This window comes from Salvelinus namaycush, chromosome 10, assembly GCF_016432855.1.
Source record: "Salvelinus namaycush isolate Seneca chromosome 10, SaNama_1.0, whole genome shotgun sequence".
In the NCBI taxonomy this organism is placed as follows: Eukaryota; Metazoa; Chordata; class Actinopteri; order Salmoniformes; family Salmonidae; genus Salvelinus; species Salvelinus namaycush.
The window spans coordinates 35,462,825-35,485,484 of NC_052316.1; the positions used below are offsets into that span (position 1 = coordinate 35,462,825).

Below are 22,660 nucleotides of genomic sequence, written 5' to 3' on the forward strand. Positions count from 1 at the left end.
TACCGGTCGGTAGTCATTTAGGCAGGTTACCTTAGTGTTCTTGGGCACAGGAACTATGGTGGTCTGCTTGAAACATGTTGGTATTACAGACTCACAAAATAAACTATCAAAATAAAGAAAGTTGCACACTCCATGTGTAATCTCCCAGCAATTTAATAGGCATTTACCAACGTTTCGGCATCACTGTGCCTTCCTCAAGGTAATGTCATTAATACTTGAGCCAGGTTATGTAAACACACAGTGCAATTAGTGTAACCAATGACAGTAGTGAGGGGTGTGTCATAATGATTAAGTTAATTCAAAGTAATTAGTGAAACTGTTAAAAAAAATAGTATATGGCATATATATTATGCTATTGTTGTCTTATAGAAACATAATGGAATATTGCACATCATATTAGCATCAATATACATTATTGTATCATTCAATTTCACATAATAATTTCGTATTTCATTTTTGTTACATGTAATCTTTTGGTTCAACCTTAATATATAATGAACATCATCAACAGGGGGAACATATTAGGTGTACGCTAATAAGCTGAGAAAATATTTTTACATTTATAAGACTTGTTCATAGAGGAAAATGTGTTCATAAGAAGGATCTGAGATCAAAGTCAATATTCAGACCACTAGGGGTCAATGTTTTTAGAGACTCAGACAGGGAGAGGTTGAAAATGTCAGTGAAGACACTTGCCAGTTGGTCAGCGCATGCTTGGAGTACACGTCCTGGTAATCCGTCTGGCCCTGCGGCCTTGTGAATGTTGACCTGTTTAAAGGTCTTACTCACATCGGCTGCAGAGAGCGTGATCACACAGTCGTCCGGAACAGTTGATGCTCTCATGCATGTTTCAGTGTTACTTGCCTTGAAGCGAGCATAGAAGTTATTTAGCTCGTCTGGTAGGCTTGTGTCACTGGGCAGCTTGCGGCTGTGCTTCCCTTTGTAGTCTGTAATAGTTTGCAAGCCCTGGCACATCCGACGAGCGTCGGAGCGGGTGTAGTACGATTCGATCTTAGTCCTGTATTTACGCTTTGCCAGTTTGATGATTCGTCGGAGGGCATAGCAGGATTTCTTATAAGCTTCCGGGTTAGAGTCCCGCTCCTTGAAAGCGGCAGCTCTACCCTTTAGCTCAGTGCGAATGTTGCCTGTAATCCATGGCTTCTGGTTGGGGTATGTAAGTACAGTCACTGTAGGGACAACGTCCTCAATGCACTTTTTGATGAAGCCAGTGACTGATGTGGTGTACTCCTCAATGCCATCGGTAGAATCCCGGAACAAAAAAACAGCTTTACTTTTTGCTTGTAAGCGGGAATCAGGAGGATAGAGTTATGGTCAGATTTGCCAAATGGAGGGTGAGGGAGAGCTTTCTACGCGTCTCTGTGTGTGGAGTAGAGGTGGTCTAGAATTTTTTTACCTCTGGTTGCACGTTTAACATGTTGACAGAAATTCGGTAAAACTGATTTAAGTTTCCCTGCATTAAAGTCGCATGCCACTAGGAGCGCCGCCTCTGGATGAGCGTGGATTGTGGATCATACTTAGGCAGCCTTTTTTCCACCTTTAGTTTGTGGGATCTTGTTTTTGGTTAGTTGCTGTGTTAGCGTTACAAAACGTTACGTTTTGGATCATCTTTGGAGGCTCTGGGCCATGAATCATCACTGGAGGCTTCGGGCCATGGATCGTCACTGGAGGCTTCGGACCATGGATCGTCACTGGAGGCTTCGAGCCATGGATCATCACTGGAGGCTCCGGGCCATGGATCCTCACTGGAGGCTCCGGGCCATGGATCATCACTGGAGGCTCCGGGCCATGGATCATCACTGGAGGCTTCGTGCCATGGATCATCACTGGAGGCTCCGGGCCATGGATCATCACTGGAGGCTTTGGGCCATTTATCATCACTGGAGGCCTGGAGCGTAGAGCTGGCACAACCCGTCCTGGCTGGATGCTCACTTTAGCCCGGCAAGTGCGGGGCGCCAGCACAGGACGCACTGGGCTGTGAAGGCTCACTGGCGACACAATGCGTAGAGCCGGCGCAGGATATCCTTGACCGAGGAGGCGTACTGGAGACCAGGAGCTCTGAGCCGGCACAACCCGTCCTGGCTGGATACTCACTTTCGCACGGTACGTGTGAGGAACTGGCACAGAATGCACCAGGCTGTGGATGCGCACTGGAGACACATTGCTTATCTCCACAAAACATGGTGCCTGACTGGTCCCACGCTCCTCACGGCGACTGTCTTGCTTCAGACACCAAACCATCCACTCTACCTCATCACTCCCCTCAACTATCCCACAATACTCCTCGCTCAGTCTCTCCCAATATTCCTCTTCGCTTTCAGACTCGCCCCTCGGCTTTGCCAACCAACCCGTGTGCCCCCCCCAATTTTTTGTCTGCTCCTCCTGGCCATGCTGCTTGGTCCTTTGGTGGTGGGATCTTCTGTCACGTACGTTTAGAGATGGATTGGACCAAGGTGCAGCGTGGTAGGCACACATCATACATTTATTAAATGAACACCAAAAACAAGAAAGAATAAACGACACGTCGCTGGAGGCTCTGGCCCTGCCGACCATCGCTGGAAACTCTAGACTGCAGACCGTCGCTGGAGACTGGACTGCAGACCGTCGCTGGAGACTCTGGACTGCAGACCGTCGCTGGAGACTCCGGACCTTGGATCGTACGCCTACCACGCTACACCTTAGTCCAATCCATCTCTAAACGAACGTGACAATGTTCTTAATGTCGTCGTTCATCCACGACTCGGTGAAGCATAAAATATTACCGTTTTTAATGTCCCGTTGGTAGGATATACGTGCTTTCAGTTCGTCCCATTTAATTTCTAGCGATTAAACGTTAGCTAGCAGAACGGAGGGCAAGGGCAGATTAGCCACTCGTCGCCTGGTCCTCACAAGGCACCCTGATCTTGGTGACTTTAAAACAGTTACACAGTTTAATGGCTGTGAAAGGAGAAAACTGAGGATGGATCAACAACATTGTAGTTACTCCACAATACTAACCTAAATGAATCCCAGAACAACAGCAAAGGACCTTGTGAAGATGCTGGAGGAAACAGGTACAAAAGTATCTATATCCACAGTAAAACAAGTCCTATATCGACATAACCTGAAAGGCCGCTCAGCAAGGAAAAAGCCACTGCTCCAAAACCGCCATAGAAAAGCCAGACTACGGTTTGCAACTGCACATGGGGACAAAGATCGTACTTTTTGGGGAAGTGTCCTCTGGTCTGATGAAAGAAAAATAGAACTGTTTGGCATTAATGACCATCGTTATGTTTGAAGGAAAAAGGGGGAGGCTTGCAAGCCGAAGAACACCATCCCAACCGTGAAGCACGGGGGTGGCAGCATCATGTTGTGGGGGTGCTTTGCTGCAGGAAGGACTGGTGCACTTCACAAAACAGATGGCATCATGATGATGGAAAATTATGTGGATAAATTGCAGCAACATCTCAAGACATCAGTCAGGAAGTTAAAGCTTGGTTGCAAATGGGTCTTCCAAATGGACAATGACCCCAAGCATACTTCCAAAGTTGTGGCAAAATGGCTTAAGAACAACAAGGTCAAGGTATTGGAGTGGCCATCACAAAGCCCTGACCTCAATCCTATAGACAATTTGTGGGCAGAACTGAAAAGCGTGTGCGAGCAAGGAGGCCTACAAACCTGACTCAGTTACATCAGCTCTGCCAGGAGGAATGGGCCAAAATTCACCCAACTTATTGTGGGAAGCTTGTGGAAAGCTACCTGAAACGTTTGACCCAAGTTAAACAATTTAAAGTCAATGCTACCAAATACTAATTGAGTGTATGTAAACTTCTGACCCACTGGGAATGTGATGAAAGAAATAAAAGCTGAAATAAATCATTCTTTCTACTATTATTCTGACATTTCACATTCTTAAAATAAAGTAGTGGTCCTAACTGACCTAAGACAGGGATTTTTTACTAGGATTAAATGTCAGGAATTGTGCAAAACTGAGTTTAAATGTATTTGGCTAAGGTTTATGTAAACTTCCGACTTCAACTGTACCTGACACAATGTGTGTGGAATGGAAATCAGTTTACATAGTTCATAACCTTCAGGATACCAGACCACCACCAAGTAACCCATTACAACTACATATCTGGAGGACCAATACCACAAGTTGATAATGTGTGTGTGTGGTATGTAGTGTGTGTGTGTGTGTGTGTGTGTGTGTGTGTGTGTGTGTGTGTGCGTGCGTGCGTGCGTGCGTGCGTGCGTGCGTGCGTGCGTGCGTGCGTGCGTGCGTTTGTGCGTTTGTGCGTGCGTGCGTGCGTTTGTGCGTGCGTGTGAGTGAGTGAGTGTGCATGTGTGCATGTGAAAGTGAGTGTGTGTTTTCAGAGGCACATCATACTGTAATATTACTGTGTGTGAGTGTGAGACATCAGTGTGCAGGAATGTGAGCAGACATTGGTAATACGGTGGTAGAAAAGGTCGTCAATGAAGAGGAGAGGATAGGGGAGGGGGAGAGGAGAGGAGTTTGTCAGGTTTGCTAAGCAGTATGTTAAACCCTTGGAGTGGGTGATAACCTCAATTTGCAGCAAGCTTGCGATGCATCATGGTATATAATGAGGTGTTTTGCAAGATCCCTCTGGCAGAGAGCAGATAGCTCCCCTGTATAGCGTCTACAATTTCCTCAACTTATCAACCTGATGGGAGCTGATGAACACCACCACTGCTTGACACAGCCTCAGCTTAATGTCCTATTAAAAATCCTCTATAAAACTTCTTCAAAGATGTGACACACACAGAACCGCAGATATACACTCAGTGGCATCTAGTACTGGGTCGGACCCTCCTTTGCCTCTAGAACAGCCTGAATACTTCGGGGCATGGAAGCGTTACTTAATTGGTATCAAGGGATGATTCCCCACACCAGGCAGGATGGGGCCATGGACTCATGCTACTTACACCAAATCTTGACTCTGCCATCAGCATGAAGCAATACGACCAGGCAATGTTTTTCCACCTCCTCAATTGTCCAGTGTTGGTGATCGCGTGCCCACTGGAGCCACTTCTTATTGTTTTTAGCTGGTAGGAGAGGAACCCATTGTGGTCATCTTTTGCAATAGCTCATCTGTTACAAGGACCTTACGAGTTGTGCGTTCCGAGATGCCGTTCTGCACACCACTGTTGTACTGAGCCTTTATTTACCTGTTCGTGGCCCGCCTGTTAGCTTGCACGATTCTTGACAATCTCCTTCAACCTCTCAGGAACAAGCTGTTATTGCCCACAGGACTGTCACTGACTGGATGTTTTTTGATTGTTGACCTATTCTCAATAAACACTAGACTCTGTCGTCCGTGAAAAGCTCAGGAGGGCGGCCGTTTCTGAGATACTGGAACCGGCGCGCCTGGCACCGCCGATCATACCACGCTCAAAGTCACTTAGATCACTCGTTTTTCCCATTCTAACATTCAATCGAACACTAACTGAATGCCTTGATGTCTGTCTGCCTGCTTTATGTAGCAAGCCACGGCCACGTGACTCTCTGTATGTAGGACCGAACCGTTTTCGTGTACCTAAAAAACTGTACACTGAGTGTACTCACCACACACACACCAAATGCTCTCTCAATCTCTCTCTCTCTTTTACTCATGTACACACACACACCTGTTGGAAACATTCAAAATGCATATTTTTCATTCGACCTGGCTGACTGCTAAAGCTATTGGGGGATGTATGGCAGTCACTGAGTCACAGTGGCATCTGTATGTCTGGAATTATGATGATGAAAGTCACTGTAGGGAAATGGAGTGGATGGATGCACCACAAGCGTCAGGAGGATAAGGATTGCAGATGTTCGGATGATTGAAACTCAACGAATATTGAATGTTGCAATTATGCTTGGCTCAAGTTCATGATGTCACAGCAGTGCTGCAGATTGGGGCCAGAAAGGGTCTGTGGTTAAAAGGAAAATGGAATGTTTATCCCGTAACGTGATGATGAGGCATGAGTTTATACAAAACAGAACGAGAATGGAGACTGAAAATGATGATTACATCCATGTACAGTACCAGTGAATATGGATGAGACCATCTGACAGTAAGCATCAGAGTCATTGAGAGAGCATCTGATTTGTATGTGTGTGTGTTCATCACTGGGGATCTCTGTATGCCTGCTGCCCCTGAAGGAGAGCATAGAGGGATTATAGTCAGATCTTTATATTGACACATACAGTGCATTCGGAAAGTATTCAGACCCCTTTACTTTTTCCACATGTTGTTACTTTACAGCCTTATTCTAAAATCTACACACCATACCCCATAATGACAAAGCAAAAACTGATTTTTAGAATTTTTTGCAAATGTAATAAAATTCAAAAAACTGAAATATTACTTTTACATTAGTTGTCATGTTCGTCGTAAGGAGGAGACCAAGGCGCAGCGTGATAAGAATACATTCTTCATTAATAAATGAAGAACACTAAACAAACTAGCAAAAATAACAAAACGAACGTGAAGCTAAATTACAAGAGTGCTGGCATGCAACTACACATAGACAATAACACACAAAACCTAAATGGAAAAATGGCAACCTAAATAGGATCCCCAATCAGAGACAACGATAAACAGCTGTCTCTGATTGGGAACCAATTCAGGCCACCATAGACCTACAATATGCCTAGACTAACAAACACCCCTAGACATACAAAAACCCTAGACAGGACAAACAAGCATACCCACCCTCATCACACCCTGACCTGACCAAAATAAAACAGAAAACATAGGTCTAAGGTCAGGGCGTGACATTAGTATTCAGACCCTTTACTGAGTTCTTTGTTGAAGCACCTTTGGCAGTGATTACAGCCTTGAGTCTTCTTGGGTATGACGCTACAAGTTTGGCACACCTATATTTGGGGAGTTTCTCCCATTCTTTTCGGCAGATCCTCTCAAACTATGTTTGATCGGGTTCAAGTCCAGGCTCTGACTGGGCCACTCAAGGACATTCAGAGACTGGTCCCGAAGCCACTCCTGCGTTGTCTTGGCTGTGTTCTTATGGTCGTTGTCCTGTTGGAAGGTGAACCATCGCCCCAGTCTGAGGTCCTGAGGTCCTGAGTGCTCTGCAGCAGGTTTTCATCAAGGATCTCTCTGTACTTTTCTCCGTTCATCTTTCCCTCGATCCTGACTAGTCTCCCAGTCCCTGCCGCTGAAAAACATCCCCACAGGATGATGCTGCCACCACAGTGCTTCACCGTAGGGATGATGCCAGATTTCCTCCAGACATGACACTTGGCATTCAGGCCAAAGAGTTCAATCTTGGTTGAATCAGACCAGAGAATCTTGTTTCTCATGGTCTGAGAGTCTTTAGGTGTCTTTTGGCTCCAAGTGGGCAGTCACATGCCATTTACTGAGGAGTGGCTTCCATCTGGCCACTCTACTATAATGGCCTGGTTGGTGGAGTGCTGCAGAGATGGTTGTCCTTCTGGAAGATTCTACCATCTCCACAGAGAAATTCAAGAGCTCTGTCAGAGTGGCCATCGGGTTCTTGGTCACCTCCCTGACAAGGCCCTTCTCCCCCGATTGCTCAGTTTGGCCGAGTGGCTAGCTCTAGGAAGAGTCTTGGTGGTTCCAATCTTCTTCCATTTAAGAATGATGGAGGCCACTGTGTTCTTGGGGACCTTCAATGCTGCAAAAATGTTTTGGTACCCTTCCCCAGATCTGTGCCTTGACACAATCGTGTCTTGGAGCTCTATTCCTTTGAACTAATGGCTTGGTTTTTGCTCTGACATGCACTTTCAACTGTGGAACCTTATATAGACAGGTGTGAGCCTTTCCAATTAATGTCCATTCAATTGAATTTACCAGGTGGATGCCAATCAAGTTGTAGAAACATCTCAAGGATGATCAATGGAAACAGGATGCACCTGAGCTCAATTTTGAGTCTCATAGCAAAGGGACTGAATACTTATATAAATAAGGTATTTCTGTTTTAAATATACATTTGTGAAAAATTCTAAAAACCTGCTTTTGCTTTGTCATTATGAGATGTTGTGTGTAGATTGGTGAGGAAAAAAAATATTTCATCAATTTTAGAATTAGGCTGTAACGTAACAAAATGAGTAAAAAGTCAAGGGGTCTGAATACTTTCCGAATGCCCTGTATAAACACCTCAAACGTATGGTTTAGAGGAGCAATTATGAATAAGTGCCTTGCCCAAAGGCACATCAGCAGATTTTTCACCTAATCAGATCAGAGATTCAAACCAGCAACCTTTCAGTTACTAGCCCAACACTCTTAAACCACTTGGCTACATTCAGTCACTACACATACACATCAGATTGTGCACGACCACATGCTGACACAAGGGCAAGTGCGCACACACACATCAAACTCTTACAATATTATGCCCACACACACAGACATAGCATGTACAGTACCAGTCAAAAGTTTGGACACAGCTACTCATTCAAGGGTTTTTCTTTATTTTTACTATTTTCTACATTGTTGAATAATATTGAAGACATCAAAACTATGACATAACACATATGCAATCATGTAGTAACCCAAAAAGTATTAAACAAATCAAAATATATTTGATATTTGAGATTCTTCAAAGTAGCCACCGTTTGCCTTTGCACACTCCTAGCATTCTCTCAACCAGCTTCATCCCACCGTACCTTCTCCGCTGTGCAATCCGGTTTCCGAGCCGGTCACGCTCAAGGTACTAAACGATATCATAACCGCCATCGATAAAAGACAGTACTGCGCAGCCGTCTTCATCGACCTGGCTAAGGCTTTCGACTCTGGCAATCACCACATTCTTATCGGGAGACTCAACAGCCTTGGTTTCTCAAATGACTGCCTCGCCTGGTTCACCAACTACTTCTCAGACAGAGTTCAGTGTGTCAAATCGGAGGGCCTGTTGTCCGGACCTCTGGCAGTCTCTATGGGAGTACCATAGGATTCAATTCTCGGGCCGACTCTTTTCTCTGTATACATCAATGATGTAGCTCTTGCTGCGGGTGATTCCCTGATCCACCTCTACGCAGACGACACCATTCTGTATACTTCTGGCTCTTCCCTGGACACTGTGCTAACTAACCTCCAAACGAGCTTCAATGCCATACAACACTCCTTCTGTGGCCTCCAACTGCTCTGAAACGCTAGTAAAACCAAATGCATGCTTTTCAACCATTCGCTGCATGCACCCGCCCGCCTGACTAGCATCACCACCCTGGACGGTTCTGACCTAGAATATGTGGACAACTATAAATACCTAGGTGTCTGGTTAGACTGTAAACTCTCCTTCCAGACTCACATTAAACATCTCCAATCCAAAATCAAATCTAGAATCGGCTTCCAATTTCGCAACAAAGCCTCCTTCACTCACGCCGCCAAACTTACCCTAGTAAAACTGATTATCCTACAGATCCTCGACTTCGGTGATGTCATCTACAAAATATCTTCCAATACTCTACTCAGCAAACTGGATGCAGTCTATCACAGTGCCATCCGTTTTGTTACCAAATCACCTTATACCACCCACCACTGCGACCTGTATGCTCTAGTCGGCTGGCCCTCGCTACATATTCGTCGCCAGACCCATTGGCTCCAGGTCATCTATAAGTCTATGCTAGGTAAAGCTCCGCCTTATCTCAGTTCACTGGTCACGATAACAACACCCACCCGTAGCACACGTTCCAGCAGGTATATCTCACTGATCATCCCCAAAGCCAACACCTCATTTGGCCGCCTTTCCTTCCAGTTCTCTGCTGCCAGTGACTGGAACGAATTGCAAAAATCGCTGAAGCTGGAGAATTAGATTTTCCTCACCAACTTTAAACATCAGCTATCTGAGCAGGTAACCGATCGCTGCAGCTGTACATAATCCATCTGTAAATAGCCCACCAAATCTACCTACCTCATCCCCATACTGTTTTTATTTACTTTTCTGCTCTTTTGCACACCAGTATCTCTACTTGCACATCATCATCTGCTCATTTATCACTCCAGTGTTCATCTGCTAAATTGTAATTATTCGCTACTATGGCCTATTTATTGCCTACCTCCTCATGCCTTTTTTACACACTGTATATAGACTTTCTTTTTTCTACTGTGTCATTGACTTGTTTATTGTGTTATTGGCTTGTTTATTGTTTATTCCATGTTATTCCATGTGTAACTCTGTGTTGTTGTCTGTGTCACGCTGCTTTGCTTTATCCTTGGCCAGGTCGCAGTTGTAAATGAGAACTTGTTCTCAACTAGCCTACCTGGTTAAATAAAGGTGAAATAGAAAATAAATAAAAAATGAGGTAGTAACCTGACATTTTTTCAATGAACAGGTGAGCCTTGTTAAAAGTAAATTTGTGGAATTTCTTTCCTTCTTAATGCGTTTGATCCAATCAGTTGTGTTGTGACAAGGTAAAGTAGAGGTGGTATACAGAAGATAGTCCTATTTGGTAAAATACCAAGTCCATATTATGGCAAGAACAGCTCAAGGGAAGAGAAATGACAGTCCATCATTACTTTAAGACATGAAGGTCAGTCAATGCGGAAAATTTCAAGAACTTTCAGGTGCAGTTGCAAAAACCATCAAGTGCTATGATGAAACTGGCTCTCATGAGGACCGCCACAGGAAAGGAAGAACCAGAGTTAACAGGACAATGACCCAACACACCTCCAGGACGTGTGAGGGTTATTTGAACAAGAAGGAGTGTGATGGAGCGCTGCATTAGATGACCTGGCCTCCACAATCACCCGACCTCAACCCAATTGAGGGTTATACTGTATGGGAACAATATGCTGTATGGGAACTCCTTCAAGACTGTTGGAAAAGCATTCCAGGTGAAGCTGGTTGAGAGAATGCCAAGAGTGTGCAAAGCTGTCATCAAGGCAAAGGGGGGCTACTTTGAAGAATCTTAAATCTGAAATATATTTTGATTTGATTAACACTTTTTTGGTTACTACATGATTCCATATGTGTTATTTCATTGTTTTGATGTCTTCACTATTATTATACAATGTAGAAAATAGTAAAAATAAAGAAAAGCCCTTGAATGAGTAGGTTCGTCCAAACTTTTAACTGGTACTGTTGCTGAACAATTACTTGTCTGATGTTACATTCCTCCTCCATTTACATGCATTCCATGCCCCGTTGAACCAAACCAGCACACTGACAACAAGACTGACTCACTCTCTGAACCAAACCAAACCAGCACACTGACAACACGACTGACTCACTCTCTGAACCAAACCAAACCAGCACACTGACAACACGACTGACTCACTCTCTGTCATTACCTAACTGCAGTCTTTTAGAAACCAATGAACAGCTAATTGAATAGCTGTCTACAGGTTATTAGAGAGGACATTAACTGAAGCTTCTTTTAGCAGGTCATGGTACAGGGCTATATGCCTCTCAGTTGAAAGAATGGAATGTTGAGTAAATGACTATATTTTCTCAATCGATTGGTTATAATGACATATTTCATACAGAACATTGACTCATGAAAAGGATATTGGACAGAATTTGAACAGGGGCCAGAGCATGGCCTGGTAATAAAAGGAGAATAACTCTTAGGACACAATAAGGTGAAATTAAGCCTTCATTATCCCTTGATAATATAATGTACTGTATGCCATTTAGCAGACACTTTTATCCAAAGCAACTTAAAGTCATGTGTGCATACATTCTTGGGGGCAATCAAATCCACATTCCTGGAGTTACAAGGGCCACACAACTGAACCATCCAATTGAGCTAAGGCCTAGAAGGCTATAAAGATGCTTCAGAAATGATTCAGAAGCAAATGTCATGCTATAAAGTGTGGCAGGGTGTTTTAACATTCTTGGCTACTGGACTTGAATGAACCAGTCAAACGCGTTCATCAAAGGGGTGCATTTGGACCGGACCAACATCCATCTATTGCTGCAGTGAGCGTGTATGTCTTTGTTTAGAGTCTCTCTCCCATTGCACTCTCTGCGCGTAGAGAGCACTTTCACTCTGGCAGTCACTTGGTGAAGGTTTCTGGACTAGAAGTTACTGAATGCAACAACCATGTCACTAACAAACACAGTCATTGGGTGGATGTTTCTCACATTTACTTGAATGGCGTGCTGGTGTAACAGTATAACTTTAAACCGTCCCCTCGCCCCGACACGGGCGCGAACCAGGGACCCTCTGCACACATCAACAACTGACACCCACGAAGTGTCGTTACCCATCGCTCCACAAAAGCCGCGGCCCTTGCAGAGCAAGGGGCAACACTACTAATAGGTTATAATACGTCAGAGCAAGTGACGTAACTGATTGAAACGCTACTAGCGCGTACCCGCTAACTAGCTAGCCATTTCACATCCGTTACACTGGGAAATATGCAAATACGGCTTTACAACCTACAATGTTAACGCACCCCCTCCCTAAAACAAAAAAAGTGTAACAGCATCAACTCTAATAAAGTGTTAATTTAAGTCGGAATTTGCATGCAACATCCATGGTGTTGCTGTGTAGTATCCAGATGTTCTGCAATAACTGTAGCATTTTAAAAGGTCACATTGTCTTCAATCTGTCAAAGCCATACTGTGATCATAGGTACTGTTAGCTTATAATATATTTATGAACTTTGAAAGCTGGATAGATTGTTGTAAAAATTGTGTCACTCTCTCTGTCAATTATCACTATATAATGAATGCAATATGTGGACCTGAAGTGGAATACGTCATAAAGACCTGCCAAGTATTGACAAATGTCACTTAACGTACAAAGACCTGCCTCAAGCCTAATCAGTGTGTGTGTGTGTGTGTGTGTGTCTCTGTCTCTCCCTCTCTCTCTCTCTTTCTCTCTCTCAACCACTCTCTCTCTCTCTCTCTCTCTCTCTCTCTTTTTCTCTCATCCACTCTCTCCTCCCCCTCTCTCTCTCTCTCTCTCTCTCTCTCTCTCTCTCTCTCTCTCTCTCTCGCTCACTCTTTCTTTCATCCACTCTCTCCTCCCCCCCTCTCTCTCTCTTTCTCTCATCCACTCTCTCCTCCCTCTCTCTCTCTCTCTCGCCCACTCTCTCCTCCCTCTCTCTCTCTGTCTCCCTCTCCCTCTTCCACCCCTCTCTCACTCTCTCTCTCCCCCTCTCTCATCCTCTCTCTCCTCCCCCTGCTCTCTCTTCTTCCCTCTCACTCCCTAACTCTCTCTCTCCCCCCTCTCTCTATCTCACCCATCTCTCTCTTCCCTCCTCACTCTCTCCTCCCCCTCTTTCTCTCTCCCACTTCTATCTCCTTCTCTCTCTCCTCCCCCTCTCTCACTTTCTCCTCCTCTATCTCTCTTTCTCTTCCCCCCTCTTTCTCTCCCTCTCTCTCTCTTCTCCCCCTTCCCTTTCTCCAGTCTGATGTCAGGGCTAGCAGCCCTGGATGCTAAGTGTTCCAGCAGACTGGGCCTTATCACCGTGTCTTACTACCTGTGGACCACCTTTGTAGCAGTGGTGGTGGGCATCATCATGGTGTCCGTCATCCACCCTGGAGGAGCGGCCCAGAAGGAGGACTCCGAGGACAGCGGCAAGGCCATCATGAGCTCTGCCGACGCCCTGCTTGACCTCATCCGGTAAGATGGCCCACCCGCTCACCACCCACACACAAACCCACCCACCCACCGATCCACACACACACCACCTACCCACCCACCCATCCACCCACCCACTCACCACCCACCCACCACCCACTCACAACACAATCACCCTCCACGCACCCGCCCACTCACCACCCACCCACCACCCACTCACAACACAATCACCCTCCACGCACCCGCCCACTCACCACCCACCCACCACCCACTCACAACACAATCACCCTCCACGCACCCGCCCACTCACCGCCCACTCACCACCCACACTTTAGCACTTACTCATTCACACATTTTACGTCTGTGTAGACCAATGCACTTCCTTTGGATGTTCGCCTGAAGAAAACGTGTATAAAGTAAATAGAGTAATTTGTACTGTACTAGCGAGCAATCATGTGCGTGGCCTGAGAATTTGAAATATTTCAAATAGTATTTTAACCCAGGTCTGCTGCTGAACATGCTCATACAGTACATGTACATAGTATCACCAGCCAACCTTATTAACACTACGGATAGAGACGATGGGCCAGGACCCCACAAGATGGTGTTGATTCACTGTACTACATATTCTCACGTTCAGAACTGAACCTAGTGATTGAATCGCAGATGAGATTAATGATATATCTCAACAGCTAGGCTATCTCTGTCTGTGGAATATTAAAGACATGGCACCATATTCCCAAAATAGTGCCCTATGGGCCCTGGTCAAAAGTAGTGCACTATAAACGGAATAGGGTGCCATTTGGGATGCAATCATTATGTCATGGTGTTAGAAAAACAGCATGCACAGCACCAAGACAATTAGTGCTACACTCCCCTATGTATTTATTTGGACAGTTAAAGGTAAAACATTTAATTTGGCTCTATACTCCAGCATTTTGGATATGATGTCAAAAACATGACAAAACAGAATGTCACCTTTTATTTGAGGGTATTTTCATGCATATCTGTTTTACTGTTTTGAAATTAAAGCACTTTATGTATCTAGACCCCCAATTTGAAGGCAGTGGTGTAAAGAACTTAAGTAAAAATACTTGAAAATACTACTTAAGTAGTTTTTTGGGGTATATGTACTTTACAATTTATATTTTTGACAACTTTTACATTTCCTTCACTACATTCCTAAAGAAAATGATGTACTTTTTACTCCATACATTTCCCTGACACCAAAAAGTACTCGTTACATTTTGAATGCTTAGCAGGACAGGAAAGTTGTCTAATTCACACACTTATCAAGATAACATACCTGATCATCCCTACTGTCTCTGATCTGGCAGACTCACTAAACACATGCTTAATTTGTAAATTATGTCTGAGTGTTGGAGCGTGCCCCTAGCTACCCGTAAATAAAAAAAAAACAAGAAAATGTTGCCGTCTGGTTAGCTTAATATAAAGAATTTGAAATTATTTATACTTTTACTTTTGCAATAACATTTACTTTTGATACTTAAATATATTTAAAACCAAATACTTTTAGACTTTTACTCAAGTAGGATTTTACTGAGTGACTTTCACTTTTACTTGAGTCATTTTCTATTAAGGTATCTTTACTTTTACTCAAGTATGACAATTGGGTACTTTTTCCACCACTGTTTGAAGGTGTCAAATTCATTTATAGTGCATTACCAATAACAGAGGAAGTTAGCATTTTGGGGGGGAGGGTATCAAATCAAATCAAATCAAGTTTATTTTATATAGCCCTTCGTACATCAGCTAATATCTCAAAGTGCTGTACAGAAACCCAGCCTAAAACCCCAAACAGCAAGCAATGCAGGTGTAGAAGCACGGTGGCTAGGAAAAACTCCCTAGAAAGGCCAAAACCTAGGAAGAAACCTAGAGAGGAACCAGGCTATGAGGGGTGGCCAGTCCTCTTCTGGCTGTGCCGGGTGGAGATTATAACAGAACATGGCCAAGATGTTCAAAATGTTCATAAATGACAAGCATGGTCAAATAATAATCAGGAATAAATGTCAGTTGGCTTTTCATAGCCGATAATTAAGAGTTGAAAACAGCAGGTCTGGGACAGGTAGGGGTTCCATAACCGCAGGCAGAACAGTTGAAACTGGGACAGCAGCAAGGCCAGGTGGACTGGGGACAGCAAGGAGTCATCATGCCCGGTAGTCCTGACGTATGGTCCTAGGGCTCAGTTCCTCCGAGAGAGAGAAAGAAAGAGAGAAGGAGAGAATTAGAGAGAGCCAAGATGTTCAAAATGTTCATAAATGACAAGCATGGTCAAATAATAATCAGGAATAAATGTCAGTTGGCTTTTCATAGCCGATCATTAAGGGTTGAAAACAGCAGGTCTGGGACAGGTAGGGGTTCCATAACTGCAGGCAGAACAGTTGAAACTGGGACAGCAGCAAGGCCAGGTGGACTGGGGACAGCAAGGAGTCATCATGCCCAGTAGTCCTGACGTATGGTCCTAGGGCTCAGGTCCTCCGAGAGAGAGAAAGAAAGAGAGAAGGAGAGAATTAGAGAGAGCATACTTAAATTCCCACAGGACACTGGATAAGACAGGAGAAGTACTCCAGATATAACCAACTGGCCCTAGCCCCCCGACACAAACTACTGCAGCATAAATACTGGAGGCTGAGACAGGAGGGGTCAGGAGACACTGTGGCCCCATCCGATGATACCCCCGGACAGGGCCAAACAGGAAGGATATAACCCCACCCACTTGCCAAAGCACAGCCCCCGCACCACTAGAGGGATATCTTCAGCCACCAACTTACAATCCTGAGACAAGGCCGAGTATAGCCCACAAAGATCTCCACCACAGCACAAACCAAGGGGGGGCGCCAACCCAGACAGGAAGATCACGTCAGTAACTCAACCCACTCAAGTGACGCACCCCTCCTAGGGACGGCATGAAAGAGCACCAGTAAGCCAGTGACTCAGCCCCTGTAATAGGGTTAGAGGTAGAGAATCCCAGTGGAGGGGAACCGGCCAGGCAGAGACAGCAAGGGCGGTTCGTTGCTCCAGAGCCTTTCCGTTCACCTTCACACTCCTGGGCCAGACTACACTCAATCATATGACCTACTGAAGAGATAAGTCTTCAGTAAAGACTTAAAGGTTGAGACCGAGTCTGCGTCTCTCACATGGGTAGGCAGACCATTCCATAAAAATGGAGATCTATAGGAGAAAGCCCTGCCTCCAGCTGTTTGCTTAGAAATTCTAGGGACAATTAGGAGGCCTGCGTCTTGTGACCGTAGCGTACGTGTAGGTATGTACGGCAGGACCAACTCGGAAAGATAGGTAGGAGCAAGCCCATGTAACGCTTTATAGGTTAACAGTAAAACCTTGAAATCAGCCCTTGCCTTAACAGGAAGCCAGTGTAGGGAAGCTAGCACTGGAGTAATATGATCAAATTTCTTGGTTCTAGTCAGGATTCTAGCAGCCGTATTTAGCACTAACTGAAGTTTATTTAGTGCTTTATCCGGGTAGCCGGAAAGTAGAGCATTGCAGTAGTCTAGCCTAGAAGTAACAAATGCATGGATTAATTTTTCTGCATCATTTTTGGACAGAAAATTTCTGATTTTTGCAATGTTACGTAGATGGAAAAAAAGCTGTCCTTGAAACAGTCTTGATATGTTCGTCAAAAGAGAGATCAGGGTCAAGAGTAACGCCGAGGTCCTTCACAGTTTTATTTGAGACGACTTTACAACCATCAAGATTAATTGTCAGATTTAACAGAAGATCTCTTTGTTTCTTGGGACCTAGAACAAGCATCTCTGTTTTGTCCGAGTTTAAAAGTAGAAAGTTTTCAGCCATCCACTTCCTTATGTCTGAAACACAGGCTTCTAGCGAGGGCAATTTTGGGGCTTCACCATGTTTCATTGAAATGTACAGCTGTGTGTCATCCGCATAGCAGTGAAAGTTAACATTATGTTTTCGAATAACATCCCCAAGAGGTAAAATATATAGTGAAAACAATAGTGGTCCTAAAACGGAACCTTGAGGAACACCGAAATGTACAGTTGATTTGTCAGAGGACAAACCATTCACAGAGACAAACTGATATCTTTCCGACAGATAAGATCTAAACCAGGCCAGAACTTGTCCGTGTAGACCAATTTGGGTTTCCAGTCTCTCCAAAAGAATGTGGTGATCGATGGTGTCAAAGGCAGCACTAAGGTCTAGTAGCACGAGGACAGATGCAGAGCCTCGGTCTGACGCCATTAAAAGGTCATTTACCACCTTCACAAGTGCAGTCTCAGTGCTATGATGGGGTCTAAAACCAGACTGAAGCATTTCGTATACATTGTTTGTCTTCAGGAAGGCAGTGAGTTGCTGCGCAACAGCTTTTTCTAAAATTTTTGAGAGGAATGGAAGATTCGATATAGGCCAATAGTTTTTTATATTTTCCGGGTCAAGGTTTGGCTTTTTCAAGAGAGGCTTTATTACTGCCACTTTTAGTGAGTTTGGTACACATCCGGTGGATAGAGAGCCGTTTATTATGTTCAACATAGGAGGGCCAAGCACAGGAAGCAGCTCTTTCAGTAGTTTAGTAGGAATAGGATCCAGTATGCAGCTTGAAGGTTTAGAGGCCATGATTATTTTCATCATTGTGTCAAGAGATATAGTACTAAAACACTTAAGTGTCTCTTCCGATCCCAGGCCCTGGCAGAGTTGTGCAGATCCAGGACAGCTAAGCCCTGGAGGAATACGCAGATTTAAAGAGGAGTCCGTAATTTGCTTTCTAATGATCATGATCTTTTCCTCAAAGAAGTTCATGAATTTATTACTGCTGAAGTGAAAGCCATCCTCTCTTGGGGAATGCTGCTTTTTAGTTAGCTTTGCAACAGTATCAAAAATAAATTTTGGATTGTTCTTATTTTCCTCAATTAAGTTGAAAAAGTAGGATGATCGAGCAGCAGTGAGGGCTCTTCGATACTGCACGGTACTGTCTTTCCAAGCTAGTCGGAAGACTTCCAGTTTGGTGTGGCGCCATTTCCGTTCCAATTTTCTGGAAGCTTGCTTCAGAGCTCGGGTATTTTCTGTATACCAGGGAGCTAGTTTCTTATGACAAATGTTTTTCGTTTTTAGGGGTGCAACTGCATCTAGGGTATTGCGCAAGGTTAAATTGAGTTCCTCAGTTAAGTGGTTAACTGATTTTTGTCCTCTGACGTCCTTGGGTAGGCAGAAGGAGTCTGGAAGGGCATCAAGGAATTTTTGTGTTGTCTGAGAATTTATAGCACGACTTTTGATGCTCCTTGGTTGGAGTCTGAGCAGATTATTTGTTGCGATTTCAAACGTAATAAAATGGTGGTCCGATAGTCCAGGATTATGAGGAAAAACATTAAGATCTACAATATTTATTCCATGGGACAAAACTAGGTCCAGAGTATGACTGTGGCAGTGAGTAGGTCCAGAGACATGTTGGACAAAACCCACTGAGTCGATGATGGCTCCGAAAGCCTTTTGGAGTGGGTCTGTGGACTTTTCCATATGAATATTAAAATCAGCAAAAATTAGAATATTATCTGCTATGACTACAAGGTCCGATAGGAATTCAGGGAACTCAGAGAGGAACGCTGTATATGGCCCAGGAGGCCTGTAAACAGTAGCTATAAAAAGTGATTGAGTAGGCTGCATAGATTTCATGACTAGAAGCTCAAAAGACGAAAACGTCATTTTCTTTTTTGTAAATTGAAATTTGCTATCGTAAATGTTAGCAACACCTCCGCCTTTGCGGGATGCACGGGGGATATGGTCACTAGTGTAACCAGGAGGTGTGGACTCATTTAACACAGTAAATTCATCAGGCTTAAGCCATGTTTCAGTCAGGCCAATCACATCAAGATTGTGATCAGTGATTAGTTCATTGACTATAACTGCCTTTGAAGTGAGGGATCTAACATTAAGTAACCCTATTTTGAGATGTGAGGTATCACGATCTCTTTCAATAATGGCAGGAATGGAGGAGGTCTTTATCCTAATGAGATTGCTAAGGCGAACACCGCCATGTTTAGTTTTGCCCAACCTAGGTCGAGGCACAGACACAGTCTCAATGGGGATGGCTGAGCTGACTACACTGACTATGCTAGTGGCAGACTCCACTAAGCTGGCAGGTTGGCTAACAGCCTGCTGCCTGGCCTGCACCCTATTTCATTGTGGAGTTAAAGCCCTGTCTATGTTGGTAGATAAGATGAGAGCACCCCTCCAGCTAGGATGGAGTCCGTCACTCCTCAGCAGGTCAGGCTTGGTCCTGTTTGTGGGTGAGTCCCAGAAAGAGGGCCAATTATCTACAAATTCTATCTTTTGGGAGGGGCAGAAAACAGTTTTCAACCAGCGATTGAGTTGTGAGACTCTGCTGTAGAGCTCGTCACTCCCCCTAACTGGGAGGGGGCCAGAGACAATTACTCGATGCCGACACATCTTTCTAGCTGATTTACACGCTGAAGCTATGTTGCGCTTGGTGACCTCTGACTGTTTCATCCTAACATCGTTGGTGCCGACGTGGATAACAATATCTCTATACTCTCTACACTCGCCAGTTTTAGCTTTAGCCAGCACCATCTTCAGATTAGCCTTAACGTCGGTAGCCCGCCCCCTGGTAAACAGTGTATGATCGCTGGGTGATTCGTTTTAAGTCTAATACTGCGGGTAATGGAGTCGCCAATGACTAGGGTTTTCAATTTGTCAGAGCTAATGGTGGGAGCCTTCGGCGTCTCAGACCCCGTAACGGGAGGAGTAGAGACAAGAGAAGACTCGGCCTCAGACTCCGACTCGCTACTTAATGGGGAAAACCGGTTGAACGTTTCTGTCGGCTGAATGAGCGACACCAGTTGAGCATTCCTACAGCATTTCCCTCCAGAAGGCATGAGAAAGTTGTCCGGCTGCGGGGACTGTGCGGGGGGATTTATACTAACGTTACTATCTGTACTTACTGGTGGCACAGACGCTGTTTCTTCCTTTCCTACACTGAAATTACCCTTGCCTAACGATTGCGTCTGAAGCTGGGCTTGTAGCACAGCTATCCTCGCCATAAGGCGATCGTTCTCCTGTATATTATGAGTACAGCGACTGCAATTAAAAGACATCATGTTAATGTTACTACTTAGCTTCGGCTGTTGAAGGTGCTGACGAACCATGTCCAGATAAAGCGTCCGGAGTGAAAAAGTTGAATGAGCATGACATGGTATGATATTTATGCCTCCGTAACTTTCTCACTCAAAAAGGTAAGACGGATACGTATGAAAATACCCTCAAATAAAAGGAGACATTCTGTACTGTCGCCTCACAGTATAAAACATTTGATCTCAAATCCAAAATGCTGGAGTATTAAACATTTTAGCTTCACTGTCCAAATAAATACGTAGGGGAGTGTATATCTGAGAGACTAAGTGGCTTTTGGGGTGAACCTTGAGAGAGGAAAAAAGTAGATGACTAGCCTGATGGGTCAGGGTTACAGTACATGGTGTCAGTGGGGAGCAGCTGAGCAGCAGTTGGAGGTACACACTTAAGATAAGTGTTATATTACTTAAGACTCTGACTCATTATATTACCACACCACCACACAGCTCAGAAATAGAAATCGGTCTGTTTGGGTCTCCTGCGTTTATTGAGGAGTTTTAATGAGATTTGTCACATCAAATCAAATTGTATTTGTCACATGCGGCGAATACAACAGGTAGACCTTACAGTGAAATGCTTACTTACAATCCCTGAACCAAACAATGCAGTTTTAAGAAAAATAAGTGTTGAGAAAGTATTTGCTCAAATTAACTGAAGTAAAAAGTAATTAAAGAGCAACAATAAAATAACAGTAGCAAGGCTATATACAGGGGTACCGGTACAGAGTCAATGTGCGGGGGCACAGGTTAGTCGAGGTAAAACAGTGTAAAAATGGGGGGTGGGGGGGTCAATGCAAAAAGCCTGGGTAGTCATTTGATTAGCTGTTCAGGAGTCTTATGGCATGGGGGTAGAAGCTGTTAAGAAGCCTCTTGGACCTAGACTTGGGCCTTCCTCTGACACCGCCTGGAATAGAGGTCCTGGATGAAAGGAAGCTTGGCCCCAGTGATGTACTGGGCCGTACGCATTACCCTCTGTAGTGCCTTGCCATCGGAGGCCGAGCAGTTGTCATATCAGGCGGGGATGCAACCAGCCAGGATGCGCTAGATGGTGCAGCTGTAGACCTTTTTGAGGATCTGAGGACCCATGTCAAATCTTTTCAATCTCCTGAGGGGGAATAGGTTTTGTCGTGCCCTCTTCACGACTGTCTTGGTGTGCTTGGACCATGATAGTTTGTTGATGATGTGGACACCAAGGTCCTTGAAGCTCTCAACCTCCTCCACTGCAGCCCCTTCAATGAGAATGGGGGCGTGCTCGGCCCTCCTTTTTCTGTAGTCCACAATCCTCTCCTTTGTCTTGATCACTTTGAGGGAGAGGTTGTTATCCTGGCACCACACTGTTAGGTCTCTGACCTCTACCCTATCGTTGTCGGTGATCAGGCCTACAATTGTTGTGTCGTCAGCAAACTTAATGATGGTGTTGGAGTGATGCTTGGCCATGCAGTCATGGTTGAACAGGGAGTACAGGAGGGGACTGAGCACGCACCCTTGAGGGGCCCCCGCATTGAGGATCGGTGTGGCAGATCTGTTGTTACCTAGTCTTACCACCTGGTGGCGGCCCGTCAGGAAGTCCAGGATCCAGTTGCAGAGGGTGGTGTTTAATCCCAGTGTCCTTAGCTTAGTGATGCGCTTTGAAGGCACAATGGTGTTGAACGCTGAGCTGTAGTCAATGAACAGCATTCTCACGTAGGTGTTCCTTTTGTCAAGGTGGAAAAGGGCAGTGTGGAGTGCAATAGAGATTGCATCATCTGTGGATCTGTTGGGGTAGTATACAAATTGGAGTGGGTCTAGGGTTTCCGGGTTGATGGTGTTGATGTGACCCATGACCAGCCTTTCAAAGCACTTCATAGCTACAGACGTGACTGCTACGGGTCGGTAGCCATTTAGGCAGGTTACCTTGGTGTTCTTGGGCACAGGGACTATGGTGGTCTGCTTGAAACATGTTGGTATTACAGACTCGGTCAGGGAGAGGTTGAAAATGTCAGTGAAGTAATTTGCCAGTTTGTCA

The 22,660-nt window shown here is 44.8% G+C and overlaps 1 protein-coding gene across 1 annotated transcript in view; it reads left to right on the plus strand.

Moving 5' to 3' along the window:
* slc1a7b (solute carrier family 1 member 7b) overlaps positions 1–22,660 on the plus strand; it is a 104,939-nt gene that overhangs the window by 47,874 nt on the left and 34,405 nt on the right. The window contains exon 3 of the mRNA XM_039002780.1: positions 13,346–13,561. Within this exon, the coding sequence (XP_038858708.1) occupies positions 13,346–13,561 (216 nt within the window). The remainder of the gene's footprint in view (positions 1–13,345; positions 13,562–22,660) is intronic.